The sequence below is a fragment of the Colossoma macropomum genome, unplaced genomic scaffold (assembly GCF_904425465.1).
Source record: "Colossoma macropomum unplaced genomic scaffold, Colossoma_macropomum, whole genome shotgun sequence".
Classification (NCBI taxonomy): domain Eukaryota; kingdom Metazoa; phylum Chordata; class Actinopteri; order Characiformes; family Serrasalmidae; genus Colossoma; species Colossoma macropomum.
In genome coordinates this window covers 55159169-55179704 of record NW_023494792.1, presented here as the reverse complement: position 1 = coordinate 55179704, position 20536 = coordinate 55159169, and the positions used below count along the sequence as shown (strand labels likewise).

Below are 20536 nucleotides of genomic sequence, written 5' to 3'. Positions count from 1 at the left end.
CATGTTATGCTACATCAAATACACACACAGAGTCTATGTTGCTTATCCTCCTGGGTCGCAGAAGCCTATTCCCAGCAGTCATTGGGTGGAAGGCTGGTCACCAGTCCATCACAGTGCAGACACACAGACATATTCACTCACACCTAGGGGTAATTTAACATCTCCAAATCACATGGCTGCATGCCACTGGGCTGTGGGAGGAAACCCACGCAGACATGGGGAGAACATACATAGTCCACCCAGAAAAGTCTGGTCGCCCGGCCGGGGAGTCAGACCCAGGCCCTTTTTGCTGTGAGGTGACAGCACTACCCACTCCACCACCACGCCACTATTACCTCAACTAATTCAATACAATATAAATCCATGTATCACTCACCCCTGCGAGTCAGGTCATTTCTTTTAGTGATGTATCTGCGGTCGATCTCCTCATAGACTGCTTCAGTCAGACTCTTACGCCTCCTCTTAGAGAGCACTGTGAGGAAGAAAAAAATGGAGTCAGCTCAGTAGAAGAGAAGACTGATGACAGACTGAAGGACTAATGATGTTTAGAGAATGTACAGAAAGTGGATTGTAGATGATCTCTGAATCTCTCTACCTCTCCTGAACACTCTGTTCTGGTAAAACAGCACAACCAGAAGCACTAAGACCAGGAAGAGCAGCACTCCCAGAACCAGGAGAGACACTGGATAGATGGACAAGACAGTAGTTGGAAGAGTTTGTGGAGGAGTGGCTGTTCTCTTCACTTGCCGATCAACTGCAAAAAAAAAAAAAAAAAAAGAATAGAAATTGTATAAAATATTGAAAAACATTTCTGAACATTTAGGAAAATGACCTAAGAGACTGAAAAGTACCGGTGGTGGGTGAAGTATTGGCTGTTGTTTGAGGTGTAGTAGTAGTAGAAGGCACAAGGTCTGTATATACAAAAACAAAACAGTCAGTGAAACCAAAACACATTAAGCACAAAATTATCAAAAAAGTTTTTGGTGTTATACGGTATTCCTTGCTATAATCACTGACTATGAAAAAAAATCAAATTGGCCAACATTAACAAAATTGACTAAAGTCACTTTATAAAGTATTAACAATGGACCAAAAGAATTTTAATTGGATTTAGAAACCCCAAAGTCCAGCAGACTCCTCTGACCTGCACAGGTGACTCCAGCATCCTGACTGTGGGAGCAGTCAGTGTCGTTCTTCAGGGAATGAGGACAGTCCCACAGGTGAATCTCATTCCCTCTACACTTCACTCTGTTCAGCCAGATAGGCCCTTCACCAGCACCAAAGACAGCACTCCCATCAGCACTCAGCGCCGGCCCACAGCCCAGCTGCCTGCAGACCACCTGAGCATCCCTGATGTCCCAAAGATCATCACAGACGGAGCCCCACTTAGAGTTATGAAACACCTCCAGCCTCCCAGAGCAGCTTCCATTTCCTCTCATCAATCTAAGAGGCAGGTGATCTACACCACACATATCACATATGAGGAGATATTGCTCCTAAGCTAATTAAAAACTATATGATAAAACAGCTGTGTACCACAATGTGAGTTTTTAGTGCAAATAGAATATATATTGGTTGAACCAATAATACCTATTTGAAACAATAACCCTATTTTGCTTACTTGAGCATTGTTTCTGATGGGCCTGATGGAGAGATGAGGAGCATTTCAGATGACTTCGTAACACATTACGATTTTCATTTTCTGAGAAAATGGTAAGATAATTTATTAACCTTGAGCTTTTACACATAAAACTTATTTAGTAAATTTGACTTTCCAGAGAATTATGTTTTGTAGCTATTTCAGCCACTTTCATTTCACATTCATCATATTACATATTATATTAATGCCAACATTCAGAATCACTACATGCTGCTTACCTGAGCAGGTAATGTGAGCCACCTCATTGCTATTATCACAGTTGTTCTCTCTCCAGGGTGAAGATGGACAATGCCACAGAGTGGAGTCATGTTTCCGACATTTCAGATCATCCAGCCAGTTAGGAGCTGATTCCACTCTTGCTTTGGTAGCCGTCTCACGGCCAGATCTTCCACAGTTCAGCTCTTGACAGATCAAACTCATTGTTTCTTCATCCATCCCATTTAAACACACATTTCCCCAGGTTCCATTGTAGAACGCTTCCAGATTCCCCTCACAGCCCTCAGTGAGTCTGAACTCTTTAAACTCTGGTGAGAGAAAGCTGACTAAGTTTAACATTCAATTTTAAGTATACATACACTGTTTATAAATAACATTATTTAGATGTTTTATTATTTAGTGGACTAATATTTGATTTCAGGAAGCAGGAGCGGGTGCACATTCTAATAATTATCGATGGGGACACTGTAGTGAGCATTAGCAACTTCAGGTTTCTTGGTTTCTAGGTTTCTAGAATGTGCACACATCATGAAGGACATCACATGGACGTGTGATGAAGAAGGCATAACAGCTCCTCTTCTACCTAAGAAGGCTGAGGGTGGTTCAGCATAAATCTCTTTAATATAAGGTCATTTTACACCTGCACTTTTGAGAGCATTCTAAAGTGCTGCATCACCTCCTAGGTAAGGGGACTGCACTGCTCTCAACCACAAAACTGAAGACAGCCCATCATATCACCAAGGTTGAGCTTTCCTCCCTCATCAAGTTATACACTGACCTCTGTTTGATTAATTCAAGGAGGATCACAAGAGACTTCATCCACCCAAAGTCCCAAACCAGCTGGTTCCAAGACAGCTTCTTTCTCCAGGCCATTAGGGTGCTGAACAGCCAGTAACTAGTCAGTGCTTTGTGCACTGGTATGTGGCCTGTAGACACTTCAATCCTGTACTAACACCTCACAGAACTCAAAGCTAATGAACAGTATGCATTTTGTAAAGTGTGTGAAGTGCAGGACTCCAACTAGCCATTTATTGTCGGTTTTATAGCCTACTTGTTCAAAGTGTGAACATACTATTGCTACAATATTTAATTAGTGTGTATGGGAGGATATTGTGTTGTGTGTGTTGTTGCTTATTGGTTGTGATACTTGTAACTTACAGGGGGTGCAAAATTGTAACTCGCCTAGAGCAGCAAAAATGCATGCACCAGCTCTAGGAGTAGGTAGAGTAACACTTTACAATACAGGTTCGTAGTTAATAGGCAACTAAGCAGGAAGTAAGAAGGGATGAATGAGTAGTGCTGCATTAACACTTAAGTAACTACTACTAACTTCCAAGGAATGCAAGTTAATTAGTGAAGTAATGACTAGGGTAGTTCACTATTAACTAAACAATATCTACTGAGTCTCATTACTAATTACTTAGTAACTATTGTTGTGAATAATTACACATTAATTACAGATCAATTCAAGATTAATTGCTCAACAGTCTTTCAAGGTTCTTGCTGAACTACTAATTAATGTAGTGTATTCCAACACTTCTAAAAGTACTGAAGTGCACTACACAATGTGCAGTCTTTACAATATAAAGAATTCTCCATTATAATTCACAGAGCAGGTATCCTCAGAGCAGGCTGGGGGCATCACACCACACTGTACTGACTGGTGTCCCTCATGTGCTTGTTTTGATCAGCAACCTTGAAAGGCAAATGCACATCTTTATATTTGGCAGCATGAACAATTTTGCATACCAGCCTACAAATGAGACAACTACTAAAATACTACAGTAGTCATTCGACCAGTCTGCTTACATCTCATCTTTAAACTGTAGAAAACACTACTTTTTTTTCTGCAGGAGCATGTGTGCAACTATTGTTTCTTCTGAACAGTGTGGTGTGATGCCTCCTCTTTCTCTAAAAAAAATCTGTTTCTGTGAATAATAATGGAGGATTCAATTCTTTATATTGTAAAGACTGCACGCTGTGTAGCGTATTTCAGTACTTTTAGAAGTGTTGGAATACACTACATCAGTTAGTAGTTCACCAGGAACCTTGTAAGACTGCTATTGTGCAATTAATCTTGAATTGATCAGTAATTAATAAGTAATTATTCTGTTACTAAGAAATTCTCGATGAGCAGATAATCTGTAGTTAACCCTAATTATTAGTTCACTATTGTCTACCTAGTAATTAACTAGTACTCCTTAGTAGTTAATATTAGTTACTTAAGTGTTAATACACCATTACTTATTCATCCCTGCTTAGTTCCTGATTATTTACCTATTAACTAGAAAAATTGGTAACACTTTACATTAAGGGTCGCTGATCAATCATTAAATATATAATAATCAACTATTAGCTTCCTATTATTTAGTTATTAGTTAACTCTTCATTAAGCATTAGCTATTACTTAGTAATTGATTAAGCACTTAGCAATTAGTAACTAAGTACACTGTTAGGTCATAAGTTAGTTTGTCATTAGTTTGTGGCTTACTTACTCATTATCTGTGTGCTAATTACTGCTTATTACATTGTTATTTAACTAATAAGTATTTTTCTTCATATAAAGAAGTAACGTGATAACTTACTAGCACTTATGTGTTAATCCCGCTAATTATCTGTTAATTAACTTTCCATCACCTCCATATATTCAGTTGCTTCACTTTTCTTACTTTGGTTCATTAAAGATGCTTATGGTCACATCTGACCGTAAGATGAGCGCACACAAATTCATGGACGGTTTTGTTATTCATCACATTCATCTTGGCATATCTGTACTCATATCTGGTAGGAGTGCATGTAAATTTGGGCATAAATGCTGGATATGTGGCTAATTAACCAAAACTATTATCAACATAATCTGTAATTGCAAAAATAAGAACAACAATAGAAAATTTCAATAATACTAATTTGTGTGCATGACAGTCCAGTACAAAAGTGGATGTACTTACTTTACATGCACATTGATATAAACAAGTGCTGAAACTATTTCATGTTCCATTTAATGACACATTACACTGTGCTTTTGTTTCATACTACTGACTCACAAACACAGCTTCGGTCATACACTGCAATAATACAGCGTTTATTTTAGGGAATTAATTACACTAAACAAACACTCTACTATGTTAACAACACTGAGCATTTTGTTTTATTTCGCATTATATTTTTTCCAGTTGTTTTCATTTTAATACTATTAAGTTTGGTCAGCAGGGGAGGAGTGCACTCACTGCTGGACATCAAACTCCACCCATGAGCACGGCCATTAACACTCAAAATGTAAAGATCTAATGGCCATGGGCCTTTTTCACAAAGAGTCGCGATTACGTCCGGATTAAGCATTAGCAGTGAACTATAATGCTCAAATACTGAGCTACAACAGACATATGTTAGTTTTTGTGCACTATCATGACAAAAGGAAGTGAATGGAAGCACTGATTTAACTGTAAACACAGCTAAAATGCTGTGTATGTTATGCAGCCCTGCTTACTGCTGCTGCAGCTGCTCACATCAAGCAGTGTCTCTGTAGTTGAACAACATGCCAGCGATTTCTGTAATATTTTTGTTTTCAAAAGAAATTAAAGTTCTTCTGTGTAGTATGAATTTGGTAGACGTTGTTTAGCTGCAGCTAGCTAGCAACGCTAGAAGCCATTTCTAACTGTAGCTGTATTCCCAAAATAAGGAAGCTAGTTAGCTTTCATCAGCTGCTGACACCAGCCGGCTAACGTGGAGCAGGTTCTGTGACACATTTAGCTACATGATGGCAGTGACTTCTGACATAAACACAAACAAAAACTTTTACATGTAAAGTCTATTTAATAGACATTGTTTAAACTGTATTAGCTTACGGTAGGCTAGCAGGCTACAGTCGCTAATTAGCTAGCCTACCATTAGCAGTTTGAGGAACACCAGCTACGTATGAGCATCAAACTTTAAAGCTAAGTTAGATCTAACGCTGGCTATGTTGGCGATCTGCCAAACAGCATTATTCTTATAGTTTCATGGCAAATTTTGAAGCAGCACTTCAGAAAACATCCACCTTTCACTGCTCAGTCAAAAACGCGACTCCTAGCTGAAAAAAAAACATCTGAAAAAGCTGCTTCATGTTAGCCGGGCTAGTTTGGTTAGCAGTAGCTTCTAGCCAGTATAGCTAGCTTAATATAAACAAAGTCTATAACATTCATGCTACATATAAAAGTTCTTCATTCTTTTGATAACAGAATATTACCGAAATCGCTGGCATGTTGTACAAAGACTCAGAGACGGTTTGATGTGAAGCAGCTGAACTGCAGTAAAAACAACATACAGCGTCTCAGCTCTGTTTACAGTTAAATCAGAGCTTCCGTCCACTTCTTACTCTCACTGTCACAACCGTGCAGGAAAACTAAAATACAGCTGTTGTAGCTCAGTGTTTGATCATTACAGTTCACTAGTAAACATTTTGACATCGCGTCTGCAGTAGCTATATGGAGAGGAAGTGAGTTTTACCCTGCTAATGCTTAAACCGGAAGTAATCACGAATCTTGTGAAAAGGGCCCATTAATCATCAAAGTCGCGTAAAAAAGAACACCTTTTTCTTGCCTTTTATAAGGTATGAACTGCTCTGCATCTGATTCATAACAATTTTGTATGATGTGGAAACAAGTGGAGATTTGAGCATAAATGATAAATCAGCTTCAGTGCATGAAACCAGCCTACCAGCACCTCATTTACATATCATTTACATGAAGCACACCCTAATTCATGTAGATGTTTCAGTAGCCAGCCAATAAAACGGCAGTGTTTGGCATGAAAGCTAATGGCCGTGCTCATGGGTGGAGTTTGATGTCCAGCAGTGAGTGCACTCCTCCCAGCTGACCAAACTTAATAGTATTAAAATGAAAACAACTGGAAAAAAATAAAATGTGAAATAAAACTAAATACTCTCAGTGCTGTTAACATAGTAGAGTGATTGTTTAGTGTAATTAATTTCCTAAAATAAACGCTGTATTATTGCAGTGTATGACAACAAAAGCACAGTGTAATTTGTCTTTAAATGGAACATGAAATAGTTGCAGCACTTGTTTATATCAATGTGCATGTAAAGTAAGTACATCCACTTTTGTACTGGACTGTCATGCACACAAATTAGTATTATTGAAATTTTCTATTGTTGTTCTTATTTTTACAATTACAGATTATGTTGATAATAGTTTTGGTTAATTAGCCACATGTCCAGCATTTATGCCCAAATTTACATGCACTCCTACCAGATATGAGTACAGATATGCCAAGATGAATGTGACGAATAACAAAACCGTCCATGAATTTGTGTGCGCTCATCTTACGGTCAGATGTGACCATAAGCATCTTTAATGAACCAAAGTAAGAAAAGTGAAGCAACTGAATATATGGAAGTGATGGAAAGTTAATTAACAGATAATTAGCGGGATTAACACATAAGTGCTAGCAAGTTATCACGTTACTTCTTTATATGAAGAAAAATACTTATTAGTTAATTAACAAAGTAATAAGCAGCAATTAGCACACAGATAATGAGTAAGTAAGCCACAAACTAACGACAAACTAACTTATCAACTAACAGTGTACTTAATTACTAATTGCTAAGTGCTTAATCAATTACTAAGTAATAGCTAATGCTTAATGAAGAGTTAACTAATAAGTAATTAATGGGAAACTAATAGTTGATTATTATATATTTAATGATTGATTAGCGACCCTTAATGTAAACTGTTACCGAAAAATTATTGTAAACTGTTACTGTAGATAGGAGAGAGGATCAGCTACAGATGTGGTTCTCTTCCCAAACTGCAAGTATTATAATACTTAATTTCCAGAAATATCCAAACATTACCTATAAGCATTAACATAACTATCAATCCTTACTTAAAACCTTGAAGCATTATTAGGTACAACAAGCTGAAAATTTCAAGAACAGCAGCAAATAGCTCACTTTACCTGAACACACGACTCCTACATCCTCCTTGTGTTCACATTCATCCTCTCCAGACAAATGGTGTCTGCAGTTCCACAGGGACGTCTCGTTCCCCTCACACTCCACCTCATTCAGCCATATGGGTCCGGTTCCAGGTCCAAACCGGGCTGGTACCAGAGCACTGAGGGCCACTCCACACTGCAGCTGTCTACAGACCACCTGCGCATCCTCAATATCCCACAAGTCATCACACACTGTCCCCCATGAGCCGCTGTGGAAAACCTCCAGCCTTCCTGCACAGTCTCCCCCAGAACCAACCAGCCTGATGGAGCTGTGAGCTGGATTAAACTTACCTACACACACACACACACACACACACACACACACACACACACACACACCATCACAGTCAAACTGAGAACCAAGACCAGGATAAGACAGTAAGTCATTTTACATTATGTACATGTTTAATCATTTATTCTTTACATTACCCACCCATTTGTCTCATTACCACGACATGAACGTTGCACAGCTATCGAATATTTGCAACTGGACTAAATAAGTAGTGTAACTATTGCTCATTTCTGAAAATATTTAAAGAGTGTTACTATTACCAGAGCAGGTGATTGAGAGCTGTTCTCTAGAGCTGCAGTTGACTGCTTGTTCGCTGCTGCAGTTCCCCAGATGAGCTTCACTCCCAGAACAATTGAAACCTGTCATACACACGCGACTCTGATCAGGACTGGATGGAGAGGAGCTGGAGAAGCTGAACACAGAGCCACAGCCCAGTTGTCTGCAGACCACAGAGGCCTCAGTCTCACTCCAGGAGTCCAGCAGAACTCTCCTCCAGTCCTGCATGAAGTACACCTCCACCTCCCCCTCACACTCCATCCCTCCAGACAACCGCACTCGCCCCTCATGAAACGCCAAAGAGGAAACTGGGGATTAAATAATCAATTATCTAATTTTTAAAGGTTTTAAATTTTATTTACCATTTTCTTTTTGATTGATGCTGCCATAGACATACACAGCAACTTTCTAACATGGTTTTAATTCTCTAAAATGCAGTACACAATTCTGAGAGCTCACCACTGCAGATGACTCCAATGTCCTGTTTATGAGAGCATGCAGTTCGACTCCATGATGAAATGGGACATTTTGACAGGTGTGTTTCGTTCCCCTGACAATCAAACACATCAGCCCAGATCTGGCCACTCCCCTCTCCAAACCAGTCTGACCCCAACATAGCCACAGCACTCCCACACTCCAGCTGACCACAGAGGACACTGGCTGCTCTTATATCCCAGCTTACATCACACACTGTGCCCCACTCACTGAGGTACTGGAGCTCCACTCGACCAGAACAGGGGTCATAGCCATTTATCAGCCGAGCTTCAGTGTGACCTGAATCAACATCACATTAGAGGAAAGAACATGAATAAGAGCAACTCACTGCCCATATAATGGGACAAGCAGTGTAATGCTTTAATGAAAGTTTAATAATTTACCAGCACACATGAGCCCTACATCACTCTCGTGGGAGCAGCTACGTTTGAATGAAGATGTTTTTCGACAGAAATAAATCTGAGATTCGTTGCCTTTACACTGAAGCTCCACTGACCACACCTGACCCTCCCCTCTGCCAAAGGCAGCTCCTCCCAGCACCTCCACAGGAAGCCCACAGCCCAGCTCTCGACACACAACCTCTGCATCCTGCTGGTCAAAGTCAGCATCACACACTGAGGCCCAGGTCTCTCCATAAAGGACCTCCACTCTCCCAGAGCAGCGATGAGGACCATCAGTAAGTCTGGACATGCGACCTGTGTGTATTTAAATTACATCAATTGGTATTGTATATTCTGAACAGCATTAATAGGACTGTTAGTGCATCGCTTTTCACCTGCAAACTAGCTAGGTTTGTATAGAATTAACTCATTCATTCAGAATCAGGCTACTTGAGGGTTACTATTAATATTTTTCCTACATTTTCCCACAGTTTCTCTCACCTATCTGCATTTAAGTGCCACTGGTATTTAAGATAATTAAAGATAATTAGACCTAAAATCTTTATGAAAATAAAGCTTATGTGATGATGATGATCATGATGGTAATGATGATGATATAAACAGATTGTCATCCTTGTTAGCTTACCAGAGCAGATGACGCCAGGATCATCATAATGCCTACATTCATGTTTACCCCATCCCTAGTGAACTACAGTGTTTCAGTGTGGACTCTGATCCACTACAGTGCAAATAATCCATCCAGATTGGTCCTGATCCAGGTCCAAAGGGACCATATTGTGGTGCTTCTACAGCCTCTCCACAGCCCAGCTCTCTACACACCACTGCAGCAGCGGTCATATCCCAGCCACGACCACACACAGTTCCCCACTCTCCTCTATGAAGAACCTCCACTCTCCCAGCACAGCGACTGCCACCATTCACCAACCTCACACTGTCTGTACAGAAGAGCGAGCGAAAGAGAGAGAGAGAGAGAGAGAGAGAGAGAGAGAGAGAGAGAGAGAGAGAGAGAGAGAGAGAATTTCAGGTGCACACTGGGCTCCACACAAGGGTCCTGGGCAAATAAAGGGTTACAATGGTGCTTGGAGAACTGTATGTGACTGTCTGTGCAACAAGCATTATTGCATTAGCACCTAATCAAAAACTGTAATCTAGTTTTACCTGTTTACTTACAATAAAGCTTTACCTGTTGGGTCTGTATAGTTTGAGAATTCTTACAATGCAAAGCAGACAGTTACATGTTGTACTTTAGTGCAAATTATTTTGTTACAGTGAATTATTCACAGAAATATGATGTTGATAATACAAATGTGTTCTTACCAGCACATACCAGACCCACGTCACTGTCATGAGAGCAGTTTTGTTTGAGTGAAGGTGATGTTGGACAGAGGGAAATCTGAGATTCTTTGCCGTTACACTTAAGCTCCTCTGACCACACCTGACCCTCCCCCCTGCCAAAAGCAGCTGCTCCCAGCACCTCCACAGGAAGCCCGCAGCCCAGCTCTCGACACACAACCTCTGCATCCTGCTGGTCAAAGTCAGCATCACACACTGTGGACCAGGTCTCTCCATGAAGCACCTCTACTCTCCCAGAGCAGCGTGAACCACCAACCAGCTTGACTCCTAATATATCATCAGGAGAGAATTATCACACATGTTTATGATTGACAACAATATGTTCATAAATATTTGATTTCTTAATGAGTATTTTAGGATAAACATCCTTTCTAATTACTTTCTAATTCCTTCCTTTCAAATTACTTAAAATGTTAATGACTGTAAAAATAGTGTTAATTGGCAAACAAAGCTGTACTGCACAAAATATATTAACTAGTGTACAGTGTATTAATGTATTTATGTGAAGGCATTATAGTAAAGATTACCTGCACAAATGACTCCAGCATCCTTAGAATGATCACAGTTATGTTTTCCCCATCCTGCTGACACACAGTTCTTCAGTGTAGACTCTGATCCGCTACAGTACACATCATCCATCCAGATTGGTCCTGATCCAGGTCCAAAGTGAGCTTTACTCAGTACATCTACAGCCTCTCCACAGCGCAGCTCTCTACATACCACTGCAGCTGCAGTCATATCCCAGTAATCATGACACACTGTTCCCCACTCTTCATTGTAATGAACCTCCACTCTCCCAGCACAGCGATTGCCACCATCCACCAACCTCACATTGTCTGTATAAGAGAGAGAGAGTAAGACAGTAAGAGTAAGGCATCATGATCCCATGCAGCCTTATCATCATCATTGCAGCTGACGATGAGTTCATGAATTCAGGGTTCAACTCAGATCAGCCAGGATTTGTGCTTCTTTATTTGGTACACTTCAGAAGCAACTGAGACTCCAAATAGCAGATTGACAACAAAATGCAATTATATACAAATCATTTAAATCCTACATTTCATTGAAAATAGTAAAAAAATAAAATATGTTGAAACTGAGAAATGTTATTGTTTATTGAAAAATATTTGCCCATTTTGAATTTGATGCCAACAATATGTTTCAAAAAAGTTGGGATGGGGGCAACAAAAGTCTGGTTAGTAACATGAGTGCATATAAAAAGAGCATCCCAGAGAGGTCTTTCAGAAGTAAATATAGGGTGGAGTTCACCACTCTTTGAAAGACTGCATGGTCAAATAGTGCAACAAGTCAAGAATAACATTTCTCAAAATAAAACAGCAAATATTTTTTGCTTTTCATCATCTACAGTACATAATATCATTAAAAGATTCAGAGAATCTGGAGAAATCTCTGTATGAAAGGGACCAGGTTGAAAACCAGTATTTGCTGGCCATGATCTTTGGGTCCTCAGAGGCACTGCATTAAAAACAGATATAATTATGTAGTGGAAATCACTGCATGGGCTCAGAAACATTTCTGAAAAACACTGTCTGTGAAAACAGACAGTGCTGCATCCAGAAATGCGTTGAGTTAAAATTCTAAAACGCAAAGAAGAAACTGTACATAAACAGGATCCAAAAACACTGCCACCTTCTCTGGGCCTGAACTCATTTAAAATGGACTGAGGGGAAGTGGAAAAGTGTCCTGTGGTCCAACGAATCAAAATTTGAAAGTTTTTTGGAAATCATGGACACTGTGTCCTCTGGGCTATAGACCACTCAAGTTGTTATCAATGCACAGTTCAAAAGCCAGTATTCATGATTGTATAGGGGTGCATTAGTGCACCTGGCATGGGTGATGTGCACATCTGTGAAGGCAGAATTAATGCTGAATGATATACACATGTTCTGGCAACATATGCTGCCATACAGACAGCGTCTTTTTCAGGGAAGGACTTGCTTTTCAGAATTTCAGCAAAACAGTGTGAAACCTCATTCTGCATGTATTACAACAGCATTGTTCCATATTAAAAGAGTCAGGGTGCTAAACTGACCTGCACCAATTAGGCATAACATTATGACCACCTCCTTGTTTCAGCTCCACTTACTATATAGGTGCACTTTGTAGTTGTACAATTACAGACTGTAGTCCATCTGTTTCTCTGCATACTTTGTTAGCCCCCCTTTTACCCTGTTCTTCAGTGGTCATGACTCCCATGGACCCTCACAGAGCAGGTACAATTTGGGTGGTGGATCATTGTAGCAGTAACACTGACATGCTGGTGGTGTGTTAGTGTGTGTTGTGCTGGTATGAGTGGATCAGACACAGCCACAGCAGTGCTGCTGGAGTTTTTAAACATTCACTGTCCACTCTATTAGACACTCCTACCTTGTCAGTCCACCTTGTAGATGTAAAGTCAGAGACGATAGCTCATCTGCTGCTGCACAGTTTGTGTTGGTCATCCTCTAGTCCTTCATCAGTGGTCACAGGACGCTGCCCACAGGACACTGTTGGCTGGATATTTTTGGTTGGTGGACTATTCTCACTCAGACCAGCGCAACACACACTAACACACCACCACCACATCAGTGTTACTGCAGTGCTGAGAATGATCCACAACCCATTTACATATTTATTTATTTATTTTTTTATTTATTTATTTTTTCTGCAGCAGATTCTTCTGTGGTGTTCTGCCAATTTTTCTCATATAGTCAACTCATTAACAGAGATTAACTAGTTCCAAGTCTATCAAGTCCTTAGATGTGGTTATTTGTTGCTTCATTGAGCATTCTATTTTGTGCCTTTACAGTGATCTTTGCTGAGCACCTACTTCTAGGGAGAGTAAAAATTAGTTAATTATTAAATAAATAAATAAATAAATAAATAAATACTTCATTCAGAAATAAGCAATTTAACTGGTTGCATTCAACTAAAATGAATACTTTGAAAGAAATATTGCAAAGTGCATTTTTGGTTTAGATGAACAAAAGCAATATTTTACATAAACCCTCAAAAGCACTTTAAATCAACTTCTGCCCTGTTCCACATTTTACAGTATAGCTTTTAGATGTTAGATGTTTAGATGTCACAACAACTGTAAAAAGTGGCTCATCAGATCTATCTAAAAAAATTACTTCATGTGGTAACAAGCAATTGAACTAGTTTTATTCAACCTAAATAAATACTTTGAATGAACGATTCTTTCAATCAATGTAGTTTTTTTTAAGTTGAATAAAACTAGTTCAATCTTCTCTTCCTTGTAAGGACTTCCTTAGGTTTCTATTTGTGTATTACTGTAGCCAAATAATCCTACACATACACCTATCCTATCCTTAGCCTCGGCATCTGAAAAGAGGATTGGAAAAAAATATCATTTGTGGTGAAAGCAACCTGTGCTTAAGTAAGGACAAAAATGTCATGTTGTCCTATTATTGTGAGGACATGTAGTCCTCACGAAGATAGCAAGGCATATGCACACATACATTCCCAAACCCAAAGAGTGTTAAATTATATGAACTAGTTTTACAGGCAAGAGCTTAAATTTTAGTACTTTCTTGTTCACTATTTTTCAATTTTCTGTTATGTTTTCTCCACACAGTTTAACATTGTTTAATTGTTTAATTTTGTAATTGTAAGTACTAACCAGCTGTGATGAGGGTGATTGCAGAGGAAAGAAGAATGAGAGCCACACAGTTGTCCATCTCCCTCTGACCTGCACACAGTCCGTTCAACTCAGCAGCAGAACAAGCTTCACCTCCACTCCCCCAGAGAGACTGAAGAAACTGAGAGAGAGAGAGAGAGAGAGAGAGAGAGATAGAGAGCTCCCCACAGCTGCCAATCACACTCACTATGACCTTATTAGAAAGAGAAGAGGAAATCATCAAACATTTTCAGTGACAAATCAGAGGAGGCATTTTTTTCTTTCTCCATATTTATCAAAAGAGCGTCAGCACTGATGAACAGAACTCCACCTCCGTCTCTAGAGGTGTGTGTGTGAGGAGAGACTTTCGCAGCAGTGTGGTGAGAAACACACCAACATACAGGAGACTGACTTCAGAGAGAGGAAACACTCCAGTGTAATACAGCATTAATGCTGCACCTGCAGAGAGCTGATCCACACACTGATAACCATCTCTCTCTGTCACACACACACAAACACACACTAAAACCTACTCACACACACACACACTATGCACACACACACACACACACACACACCCACACACTGATAACCTACTCACACACACACACATACACACACACATACACACACACACACACACACACACACACACACACTGCACACACACATACACAAACACACACACACAAACACTGGTAACCTACTCACTCTCTCGCTCTCTCTCTTTTAAACACACACACACACACACACACACACACACACACACACACACACATATAAATAACCTACTCACTCACACACACACACACACACACACACAAACACTGATAACCTACTCACAAACACATTGATAATCTACTCACTCTCATTCTCTCTCTCACACACACACACACACACACACACACATAAATAACCTACTCACACACACACACACACACACACACACACATACATACATATAAATAACCTACTCACTCACACACACAAACACATACACGCACAATAATAACCTACACACACATAAATACCTCTTGTCACTCTCAAACACACACACACTACTTACACTCACACTCCAATCACCTACACACACACACACACTCTCTCATACACACACACATACACACACACACATTAATAACCTACTCTCTCAGACACACACAAACATTAACACAAACACACAAACACACACACGTGTGCACACACTCACAGTGTCATCCCCCAAACCCCCACCCACACACACACACCTGCAGCTGTGTGGTTTTTCTGTATGTCCAAAAATGGAAGTTTTACAGGAATCACACAGTTTATCTTCAGCTGCCTAATAGATGCTTATCAGCAGAATTAACACACTACACTACATGTAGATCTACTCTAACTGTACATTTCATCTAATATACACTAAACTCTCATTTAACTGATTTACTCTCAATATTAATACACTGAGAAAATAATACTCAAGACATGATTTTAACTCACTACCTCACTGACTTACTGACCCAATCAGTCATTCACGCATTTGCTTATTTGCTCACTTACTCATTCAGTCACTCACTTGCTTACACATCCACTCAATAATTAGCCATCATGTCAACATACTCACTCACTCACAAATCCGCTCACTCACTCACCCACTCACTCATTTGCACTCTTGCTCCCTTATTGGCTCACTTTCTTGCTCACTCGTTCACTTACTTGCTTATTGACTTATCTACTAACTGTTTGGCTGCGTATGAGTACTTGAATGAAACTTTCTTTGTTATCACTTATTCAGTTATTCACTCACTCAAACAAACACACACACACATTCCCTCACACACACATGCGTACACACGCACACTGATAAACTTCTAACACATGTTTTAAGTCAAAATACAGATAAACAAGAATACGACAGAACAAAATACGAAGAAAATTTAAAGGGAAACTCCACCTATTTTACAAAATTACTTAATCATTGAGAGGTTTAGATGTGAACAGAATCATTCGGAGTGGTTCGATCCGAAATGTGCCTTTCCAAAGAAATTTACAGCCAGGGGGAAGTGTCGCAAAAACATTTGGTCCTGGAATTGCGGTCCTGAAACTGCTGCCTCCTGTTCTGCAGGAATATAGGAATAAAGTACAGGCCGGCGCCCACGCAGAGCAACCCAGGGCGAATGGAAAGTGCTGGTCTCAAAAAAAAAAAAAAACGACTTGCTACTCCGCTTACCAGTTTATGCGGTAGGATAGCGAGGTAGATCACTTTTGTATTTTTTTGCGTGGCCCACGTTAGACAGTCGGGCGGAGAGGCGAGGTACACGCAGGGCGTAGTAAGGAAAAAATAGTACCCAAAGAAAATGTTTTTTTTGTTGTTGTTGTTTTTTTTCCAATTGATCACTATTTTACCATTATCACCGCGACATATAAAAACTTACAAGACACATGTAAGTTGACTCAGTAAATTTCCCTAGAAGCATTTCACACCAAACTACTCTGAACAATTTTGTTTACATCTAAACCTTAGATTAATTAATTCATTTTGCAAAATCGATGGAGTTAAATATGTAATTATACTGATCTGAACTGAGGAACGAGCTGCTTTGTAATTATTTTGTAATAAATGAAAGACAGTACATGATAAATGCTTACACACTGAAAGTGAATGCTTAGACCAAAGCTTCAGAACCTTAACTTTTGTAACCATGATTTAAACAAAGGCACCAAAAGTACAAACACATTTACTGCTTTGCACTTTGACTGCAGTTCTCCAACACACTTATACAGAACACTATCACTGTCATGGGAGCAGTTGAGTTTGAGTGAAGATAATGTTGGACAGAAGTAAACCTGAGATTCGCTGCTTTTACACTTAAGCCCCTCTGACCACACCTGACCCTCCCCACTTGTTACCACATTAATTAAATTTTTTTAGGTTGAACTGACAAACCATTTTCTACAGTGTAGCACCATTTGAAGCATGAGGCAAGCTCACGGTAAGTGCTAGTTAGGCTTATACACAGCTTCTGGACTGTGAAGTTGGTTGTTACACAGTATTTACAAAGCCATCTTTAGTAAATCAAAAGCCATCTTTAGTCAATCAAAAGCCATCTTTAGTAAATGCAATGTTATGCAATATTTGCAATGCAATATTTACATCAATTAGAACCTCAAAAGCACTTCGTCAACTTTTGTCAGGTTTCACTTTTTACTGCTTACACTGTAAGAACAGGATTCAGGACTCTGTCCTTCTTATGTCATTTACAAGCCCATAATAAATGTATAATTATTATGCTGATAATTTGAGAGTACAGAGAACTGACCCAGGACTTTGTGGACTGGTGTCTGAGGAACCACCTCCTGATCAATGCGGGGAAGTCCGAAGAGATGGTGTGGATTTTCGCAGATGCAGTCACCTCCCTCCACCAGTGAACATCCAGGGATTGGACATTGAGTGAGTGGACTCTTATAAGTACCTGGGATTTTACTTTAACAATAGACTGGACTGGTCAGAAAACACTAGTACACTTTATAGAAAAGGCCAGAGCAGACTCTATTGACTCTACCTGCTCACGAGACTGAGGTTGTTTGGAGTGCAGGGGGCGACACTGTTGTGGCATCAGCCATCTTTTATAGAGTGGTCTGCTGGGGCAACAACATCTCAACTGCGGACAGGAAGAGACTTGACAGACTCATTAAGAAGGCCAGCTCTGTCCTGGGATGCCCCCTTGACACCTAGACGGATGTTAGCCAGACAAGCTTCCCTGCTGGAGAACAGCTCCTACCCCATGCATGAGACTGTGGCAGCACTGGGCAGCTCCTTCACTGACAGGCTGCTTCACCCAAAGTGTGTGAAGGAGTGCTATCGCAGGTCCTTCCTGCCTGCTGCTGTTAGACTATACAACCAGGACTGCTCCCAGTAGAATCCTCCTCCACATCCCATTAGACCTCACACACCTACAGCACATAAACTGTGAATTCCTCACCATTTCCTCTGTGCAATATACTCAATACTCCATGTGCAGTATTTTAAAATATCTCTATAGTTTACAGATCTTATCTTTTCACACAGGAATAATAATGACTGCATGTTGAATTCTGTATCTGGAGTTTCTTATGATTTAAGTGTGTAATGTGTGGAAGTTATTAATGTGATCTGAAAGATAATTCTGTACTCCTCTCTCTGGCTGACTGGCAGTTCACATTCACTTTTGAATCATGTAGATGGCCTGAGACTTGACTTCACACAGACCCACAATAACTTTGTTAGTACTCAATCCTATTCTTCTTTCTCACAACCACAATTCTCAATCTGTCAGACTCACAGACACTAAGCTACTTCTGCTCTAAAGCCTGTGATGCTGATTCTCCCACATCACCAACCTGTCCACACCAGAGGAACACAAGCCTCAAACTCTTACTAACAACTGCCTGCATCTGTAGGGGTCAGCATCTAAAGCAGGGTCATGACCCCGACCCCGTCTCACCCTGTTTGTACATGACATTTTAGAGTTTGTGCAGGTTGGACTGTGTGATTAGAAAGAAAGAAAGAAAGACAGAAAGAAAGAAAGAAAGAAAGAAAGAAAGAAAGAAAGAAAGAAAGAAAGTAAGAAAGGGAAAAATTGAATATGTTTTAACATGTTCTTCAATTTATATTTGTTCATGTTGCTGAAGCTAAAGAGGGAAAGCTGGTGCCCTGCAGGAAAAAGCTCATCAGGAATGTTTAAGTATGGATAAAGTTGGAGGAAATCAGAGATCCTCTGGGAGATACTGTGTTCCAGCTTTCCAGACGGTTCCACATTAGATCTTGTTTAAACATAAGAGAGAGACAAGAACAGGAAGAGAATAGTCATTATTACAGGACAGGTGCAGTTTTAAAAGTTTCAAGTTAACATTTCCTCAAGGTTTCCTCAAGTGAAAAATGTTCGGAATATGGCCTCCATTTTAAATAAGTTATTAAGTTATTAAATTAATGAGTTATTAAATCAGTCATTTTTAATATAAATCTAAATACACAAATGTTTAATATGAGTTAACACATTTGTGGAGACTTTAATATGTATGCTTTCTAAAAGGAACTGGATATCATAGGTGGACATAAGTGGACAATTATAATTTTAAAATTAGCATTTTGAATTGAATCTATTTTAAAAAGCATAGGCTTACCTTTGAGCTGAGTTTTCTGATGCGGCTGCAAGGTTGGTGGGTGTGGTAGACTGGTCAGGTGGGCTCACTGGAGCAGACTGGGCTTTCTTCTTTTTCATCTCCTTACTGTAATAAGGAAGGGACTGTGCGTCGTGACGTCATCGTTCTTTTTAGCACAGTTGTCTCTTTGCGCGACAGTTAAGTGGAGACATTTTTGAATTCGAATTATTATTATTATTATTATTATTCAAAAGTATTAATATGAAAGCGATTCTAGACTTTTGAGCGCTCGTGAATGTTGGTTCAGAGTCTACAGTACATTAGAGTTGGTATCAGCATGTTAACACTTATACTGAGCTATTTAAAAATAACTCTACAGCTTCTTTAAACAGCAGACAGTGAACAGTACGTTCTTTCCGTGATGATGAATATAGATGAGGCCAGCACGCGCTCGTTCAAAAATAATAACAATAATAATTCGCCTTTTGCAAACTCGTGGTCATCTTCCAACAGATTAAAATACAGAAAAATATACTTATCTAAATATACAGTTATATAGAGATCTTTGTTTTCACTACTTTATTACAGTTATTAAAGGAACATTATTTTTGTGATCATTATAGATTTGGAAATTATATAAAATAATGTACGATATTTAAAAATAAAATTATATAGAATTATATAGAATAATATAATCCAAATGTTAATATACCTTGCTATTTAAGATCACCGATTGTTGTTAATATTATTATAATTATTATAATTATGACAAAAATTGTAATAATAATAATAATAATAATAATAATAATATGTTGATTTTGTTTTTCTTTTCTGTTTTAAGTTCAATACATTTCTGGCTGATACTGAATTGTTCACAGCTGAAAAAATTAAAATATAAAAGCTCTCAATAAAATCATCCTAACAGGACTGACATTTAGTTCAGTCTAAAACTCTGTTGTTCAATAAACCTTTAATATCTAAACCAGATCTGTCTAAATGCAGCTCTTCTGTGATGCTTCATGTGTAGCAGTTTGTAAAAGTAAATACATGTAATACAACGTGCACGTTGCTGCACGTGTTGCAGTTGG

General features: G+C 39.3%; 1 protein-coding gene across 1 annotated transcript in view; it reads right to left on the bottom strand.

The window, feature by feature from the left end:
* The window catches only part of LOC118811239 (scavenger receptor cysteine-rich type 1 protein M130-like), a 29622-nt gene extending 15234 nt beyond the window's left edge, over positions 1 to 14388 (bottom strand). Inside the window, exons 1-11 of the mRNA XM_036575397.1 lie at positions 14331 to 14388; positions 11215 to 11523; positions 9317 to 9628; positions 8898 to 9212; positions 8423 to 8746; positions 7832 to 8161; positions 1879 to 2184; positions 1622 to 1702; positions 1145 to 1459; positions 596 to 754; positions 377 to 472 (exon numbers count right to left, since the gene is read on the bottom strand). Of these exons, the coding sequence (XP_036431290.1) occupies positions 377 to 472; positions 596 to 754; positions 1145 to 1459; positions 1622 to 1702; positions 1879 to 2184; positions 7832 to 8161; positions 8423 to 8746; positions 8898 to 9212; positions 9317 to 9628; positions 11215 to 11523; positions 14331 to 14388 (2605 nt within the window). The remainder of the gene's footprint in view (positions 1 to 376; positions 473 to 595; positions 755 to 1144; positions 1460 to 1621; positions 1703 to 1878; positions 2185 to 7831; positions 8162 to 8422; positions 8747 to 8897; positions 9213 to 9316; positions 9629 to 11214; positions 11524 to 14330) is intronic.
* Positions 14389 to 20536: the final 6148 nt, after the last annotated feature.